Source organism: Nematolebias whitei, chromosome 8 (genome assembly GCF_014905685.2).
Source record: "Nematolebias whitei isolate Nwh7 chromosome 8, NemWhi1, whole genome shotgun sequence".
Taxonomy (NCBI): Eukaryota; Metazoa; Chordata; class Actinopteri; order Cyprinodontiformes; family Rivulidae; genus Nematolebias; species Nematolebias whitei.
In genome coordinates, this window is record NC_056505.1 from 14,139,628 (window position 1) to 14,146,545 (window position 6,918).

General features: G+C 40.6%; 1 protein-coding gene across 1 annotated transcript in view; it reads left to right on the forward strand.

Moving 5' to 3' along the window:
- The first annotated feature begins 3,713 nt into the window (after positions 1-3,713).
- Positions 3,714-6,918, forward strand: part of lzts3b (leucine zipper, putative tumor suppressor family member 3b) — a 14,700-nt gene continuing 11,495 nt past the window's right edge. The window contains exons 1-3 of the mRNA XM_037680976.1: positions 3,714-3,911; positions 5,558-6,028; positions 6,120-6,287. Of these exons, the coding sequence (XP_037536904.1) occupies positions 3,714-3,911; positions 5,558-6,028; positions 6,120-6,287 (837 nt within the window). The remainder of the gene's footprint in view (positions 3,912-5,557; positions 6,029-6,119; positions 6,288-6,918) is intronic.

Genomic DNA, 6,918 nt, shown 5'->3' on the forward strand with positions numbered 1-6,918 from the left:
TCTATCTATCTATCTATCTATCTATCTATCTATCTATCTATCTATCTGCAGAAGAAATAATGCAAATAGCAATCTGGAAATAAAATTCACTTCAGTTTATGGTCATTTTTTAAATTTGTTGCGATGTTGAATAATGTTTTGCTGTTGTCAGAAGGAAGCTGAGTATAATGTCAGATGATTCTGAGGTGAAGCCATGTGCAGAGTAAGGTTTAATAAGACACACATCTTTAAATGCAACCTTTAAGCATAATAAAGAGATAGTTTTAACTTTTTGAAGTGGGGTTCTGTTGTTAAGGTATTGAGCAATAAATATCTTACCTGTTGTGGATAGCTCTTTGAACAACCTCAGCTTGGAGAGTTTAATTTTGTCCTAAAGGCAAAATGGACTGCTGTCGCAGGTCCGATCGCAAAAATCAACAATCGGTTCATAGAAAACGTATTTTTAATTGTTTACGTCTTATTTTACATTACATAAGTTTTTGTCCACTGCTGAGAACTGAAAGGGTAATAATGTTTTGCCTGTATCCCCTGAATCTTGGGTTGAATTTTAATAAAACCTTCAGAAAGTAATCATCAGATATTCGTCTACAACAGATTAATTTTTGGAGTCAACTCCATTCAAGATGGCCACAGCAGCCAACTGAATTAAAGAAAATGGTTATAGTGCAGTGATTTTTACAGATATTGACGTAAAATCTGATATGGTGAGACTGATCCAACACATGTGGAGGGTTCAGACTACACTGTAAACAATTTATCATTAAACTGACAATAACTTACTGAAAACAGTTATCCAGTAACTTATTGTATTTAAAATACAGTAAACTACTGTAAATATATACTGTATTTATTTTAATAATATGTGGTAAAACTATTTTACAGTAAGAAGTATAAATACCCATGATGCCTTGCAAATCAATGGTACATTACTTTTGATAATACAGAAATATTGATGTAAAAATGAAAAAATCTACAGTACCTTACTGTGAACTGCTTCTACAGTAAGGTACTATTACAAATACAGTAAATTTACTGTAAAAACAAACAAAAAAAAATGTATAGCTATCAGATCAATAATCTGATCAGAACTTGATATTTTTCCAGACTGAGGTTGTTCAGCAGATAAGATATTACATTTTCACAATTGTTCCACAGAACCCTGTTTAAAAAAAATATCTGTGCTAGCTCTTTCAATTTTATTCTCAACAAAAATTCACATAGATGTGGAATAATTCAGCAGACAAATACAATTTCAAAACAAAACTTCGTTGTGCAGAACCAGATGAACCTGCTGGTGAGAATCCATTTCCCCCATTTAAAGTGGGATTAGTTAATGAAACTTAGTTTGAAAATATATTTCATGGCAACTGACCTTATAAAAATTGCAATTTAAACTGAGAAAAAAGGGAAAATCACCACTTTTGACTTTTCAGTTTTTATTTGGGTTTTTATTTATTCATTGGTTTTCTTTTTTTCTTAAATCCAGCATATGAAATTCATTAAATTTGGTATTTGAAGTTTGTTTTATTCTATTAATAAATCAAAGACGTGATCAACAAAGTATTGTATGTATAGCGGCTGTAAACAAATGTCAACTTGAGTTCAGCTTTAATGGTGAACAATTTATTAAATTGCAAAAATTGTATAAAGAAAAAAATATGAAGCGATTTAAACCCTTCACTAAATACTAATGTTTTAAGATAAATTTGTGTGAGGAAAGGTTTACACACATACAATTATATAACTGTTTTGCATCTTTTACCTATATGACCATTTTGATTTTCATCATTGTAGAACAGGGGTCTGCAACCTGTGGATCTGGGGCCACGAGGGGCTCTTCAGCTCCTCTCAAATGGCTCCTTTCAACGTTGACCAATGATGTCATGAACCTGAGTAATGTTTACATTTATAATGACAATAGAAATGTGTACTTTTAGTATTTTTTTCATCCGATTTTTGATTTTTATGCATGTAGTATCTGCAGCAGAACTGAAGAGAAGTCATTCAGGTGGGTTAGGCTGAATGTGAACTTGTTGTTTTTTTTTTTTTTTTTACAGAAGTTACACATTGTGCATAGATCAAGAGAAAGGCTTCCTGTAATTTTATTATCCAAATGAGTTAATTATGGCTTGAGTTTTCACCAGAATGTGTTTAAAATGCAATAATCAGTTTTATTGTTGAGCTAACTGATTACCAGCTTGTTTGTTTCCTTCTTAGTTGATGCAACTTTCTGACTTGCAGCTGTGCTCGCTCTCCAAGTCCACCAGGAAATTAATGTGTTATCAACATAATCAGAGCAAACTTCTGCAAAACTTGAAAGTTTTATACATTTCATCAAATTGACTAAATATTGAGGCATAAAAATATGTTTTAGTTACATGCAGCAAGTTATTTGAAAATCATCAAATCTATAAAAATCAAGTAGTATAGTTATACTATACTTCAATACAATTCAATAATTGTTGTTGGTTTTTTTTTTAAGTATGTCTAAATGTCACAATGTAATATGAAGTACAAGTATTTACACCAGGGCTTTTCAAGTGGCGGCCCGGGAGCCACATCAGGCCCACGGGTGAACTCAGTTTGGCCCTCCAATGGGTTCATTTTTAAATAAAACTAGATTTTAAATCATTAAACAAGCTTACTTAATGGCAATAACTGCTGGATGTCCGCCCCCTGAGCTCTTGGCTTTCAGTATCTGTGACCCCCTGAACAATTTAGTTGAATAACCCTGATTTACACTGTATATAATTCTTAAATTGAATTATCCTAATTGTTAGGGTTAAGTGACTTTTGTAGCTCTTTACATTTTTTATAGAGTAGGAGAAATGGTAAGCATGGCTCTTCCAGCTGTGATGGTTGCAGACCCCTGGAGGACCATGAAGCCCTTGAATGTGGGCTGGACTTTGTTCTGGGTTTGATATTGTATAATTGGTCCTTATGCGATTACAATACTGTATAACTGCTTTCATTTTTCTGTGTTCCTCTAGTGTGTGTGCCCCCACTACCTGCATTAGGTTGTGATGACCCACACTACTTCCAAATGTATCTGTGACCCTCCCCAATCCTGACTCCTAACCTCTAATCCCTGACCTTTGACCTCCACTATGGGCAGTGTTGGCAGTGGGGTGGCAGGAGAGCAGGAGTTTGCCATGAAGTCCGTGGGCACGAGGACCACCCTGCCCAGAGCCCCTCCTCTCTCTCGCCGTTGCCCTGCTGACCGCAGCTGCAGCGCTGAACGGTTGCCCCGGCCCCCGGCGACCATATCAGACGGGACGGCATCTAGTGATGAACGAGGGAGCGTCAGTATCGGGACTGGGACCTGCACTGACCGGCCCACCGAGACAGCCTCCTCCACCAACACTGAATGTACCATGACCGCCCCGTCCAACAACAACCAGTTGGACTGTGGCACCGCAGCTGTCAGGAGGGAGTGGGAGAGTGTGAGGCAGCGTGAGAGGGGGAGAGACCGGGACCGGGACCGAGACTGGGACCGGGAGAGATTAGAGAGGGAGCGTGAGAGGGAGAGGAACCGGGAGAGGGAACGAGAACGAGTGGAGAGGGAGAGGCTGGAGCGTGAGAGGGAGCGTGAGAGGGAGAGGGCCAGGGAGAGGGAGCGGGAACGGATCGAGAGAGAAAAGATAGAAAGAGAGAGGGAACGAGAGAGGGAGAGGGAGAGGATGGAGAACGAGAGGATGGAGAGGGAGAGGGAGATGCAGGCGGCAGGCTTGGATGTATGTGGGAACATTGTGGGTCGGGGAGCAGTGGAGAAGACCAGCGTTGGCGTGAACCACCACCCGCACAGAGAGATGGCCGCCACCAGAACCGACAATGAAAACAACCCAGTCGGGCACAACCCACCAAACCACAACCCGCCCAAGATTATGGCCGTGTCAGGAAAACTGGAGCAGGTACTTCAACATTCAGAGTAGCGGTACACAACCTGAAGGCATGCACTTTAAAGGAATAGTTCAGACTTCTCAAAGTGGGGTTGGTATAAACTGTCATTATCTTACCTGCTGTTCACAGCAGATTTCAGTTTAGAGAATCAGATAAAATATCATGAGGGGTCTAATAGTTATTCAAACACTAGAAACCTTAAAAATGTCTTAGCAATCACGTAAAATACTCTCTTTTTTTATGGTATAACTTACATATGCAACAATTCACACGGAAGATCAGCCAGGTCCAAGGTCCGCTACTGAAACACAACTTTCCAAATTAACTTCAAGCAAACCCAGTTCACATAACTACCCAATGCTAAAGAAGAGTACAGCAGTCCCTCGCTACTTCGCGGTTCGTTTATCGTGGACTCGCTCTATCGCGGTTTTTCAAAATAAGACTGGACATGACACACAATTGGCTGATTGATGGATGAGCCGCATGATCGACATGGATTTTTATTTAAAATAAATTATTTTAAATTATTTAGCTCCTGCTGCACCTTTGTGCAGCCCACACTGCAGGATAAATTTTCTGCTGCAGCTGATCAGGTCTCCAGTCCATCACAGGGCCACATAGAGACAAACAACCATTCACTCTCTCACTCACACCTAGGGACAATTTAGAGTTACCAATCAGCCTAACATGCATGTTTTTGGTCTGTGGGAGGAAACCGGAGTACTACTTACCACTTGTGCTACTATTCCTATACTTTGCGGTTTTTCACTTATCGTGAGGCTTCAGGGTACGGATCCCCCGCAATAAGCGAGGGACTACTGTACAGTTAATATTCATCAGGGGTCAAAGTTCTGACCCCAGTCCAACAAACGTTTCTCTAGTTTTTACTTTATCCCCTCAAGAACAAATAGAATGTGCAACATTTCAGTTCCACAAGCAACAGAAGTGTTTAAACCCACAGCCCAATGTTTGTTTGTTTTTTACATCTCTGAATCAGAGAAAAAAAAACATGTAGTTACACTATGTTTTTATTTATTTATTAGTGAAATTATTTTAATGATGAATCTTTTTTTTCTTGAAAATGAATTAAATAGCTCAGGATGCTTGTATACAATTTGTTTGAATTGAGTATTTTATTTATTGTTGTGCAAATAATATTATCCATTTATAAAGGCAGCAGGGGGGCATTTCAATAGTTACTGTATTTTGAAGCTAATAATTTTAAGTATTTTATTCATAAAATGGCCTTACTAAAGATTGTTTCACATGTTGTTTATTTTTAAGGACTCCAATTTGATCTGTTTGACCAAATTTAGCACTTTAGCTGAATGCGCATATTAGCTCTCAGAATAAACTTTCCATTTGAAAGAAAAACATTATCAATTCAACTGAATTGATATGTCAAAATAATGACTTAGCAAACAAACTCAATGCTACCAAAATCTTCCAACTGTGTTGTTCACCATCTTTTCACACACATGTTCACAATGTTTTCAGAAATAAAATCACAATTCCAGACGTTGGAAAAGTATCTTCTGTGCGTAAGAAGTTTCCTCTACAAGTTGGATTTTTACCAGCTCTGTTATTCTGTGAATTGCAGTAAAAGTTTTTCATGTTTCCAAACTGATGCTCTTTCCTTCCTGGTTGTGTTTTCCAGGCGATGCAGAGCAGCTCCGGACTCGTCCGGCCCTCCGCCTTCAAGCCGGTGGTTCCCAAGAGTTTCCACTCCATGCAGAACCTGGTGGCCCAGGCAGGAGGGACTGGGAGTGAGGGGAAGGCTGACGGCAGGGGTGAGGGCTTCAGTGAGGGCAGAGTAGGCAGGAGGGGCAGAGATGGAGGGGGAGGGGAGACGGGGGAGGTGCCAGAGGCCCTGCTCCTGGACCAGGACAGCCCAGTTAGGGTCAGCAGGAGTGAGGGAGGGGGAAATGGTACTGAAGTGGTTCAGGGAGGGATGTCAGATTCAGGAAGAAACTCCCTGACCAGTCTGCCCACCTACACAGGCTCGGGGTCTGGCTGCGGGCCCCCGGCAGTCTTGGGACCGCTCAGTGCTTCCACGAGCCACATTAACAGGTTGGGCATGGCTGGGGCCGCTGCAGGCCTGGATAAGATGGAAAAGCCTGGATACCAGGTATGACTGGGGGGGCTACACCAGTTCGTTGTTAGTTTTTTACGTCTAAACTGCCCCCGACGTGGTACCATAATGTGGTTCTGTTGTGCAGAACGGGCTCAGCGCCTCAGATAGTGGCCGGTCCTCCTCGGGAAAAAGCTCCTCGTCCTATCAGAGGCTGAGCCACCTGAGTGATGCTCCAGCACCTCTGCGCCCCTCCCCCTCCTCTGATGACATCATCCAGGACCTCGAGGACCGACTGTGGGAGAAAGAGCAAGAGGTCTGAGACCAGTCAGAAATGTCTGACACAATTTGATTTGATACAGTTCATTAATTGTTAGATTGTTTCCCGAGGAATTCGGGGATTTTTAAACTCATTTTATTTTGGTTTTGACCCGAGTGAATGAAAAGATCTTTGAGAAAAACATTGTTCAGTTCCAGTTTTAGGAATTAAAACGTCCATTCATTTAGTTCAGTTTTAAGTATTACGTCTTTAATGTCGTTAAAGATGTTTTAAGACATTAGACAATTTGCATGTAGCTGAAACATCTACTCTGCAAACTGCGGTTGCTGTACACATCGTTACGGTCCAGGATGTCACCAACCTTGTAGAGCTGGATGGTAAACTTAAAAGTTGAATTTTATTTAAATATTTAAGAAAAAATGTTTAAAATTGTATATAATTGATTAAAGAGTTTATGACCCACATGCAGTTTGACAGTATTTTTGAGTTAAATTACATATTGAGCTGTTGTATTTGTAATTAACTAAATGAAGTTCTGTATTTTGTCACTCTTGTTGGAGTTATTTTTCTGCTTTGCATTGATGCTGATGGGTCTGATTCCCCCACCCCACGCCCCCGCCCCCCCCCGGCCCCGGCCCACCAACCGCGCCGCACCGGCAAGAGCGAA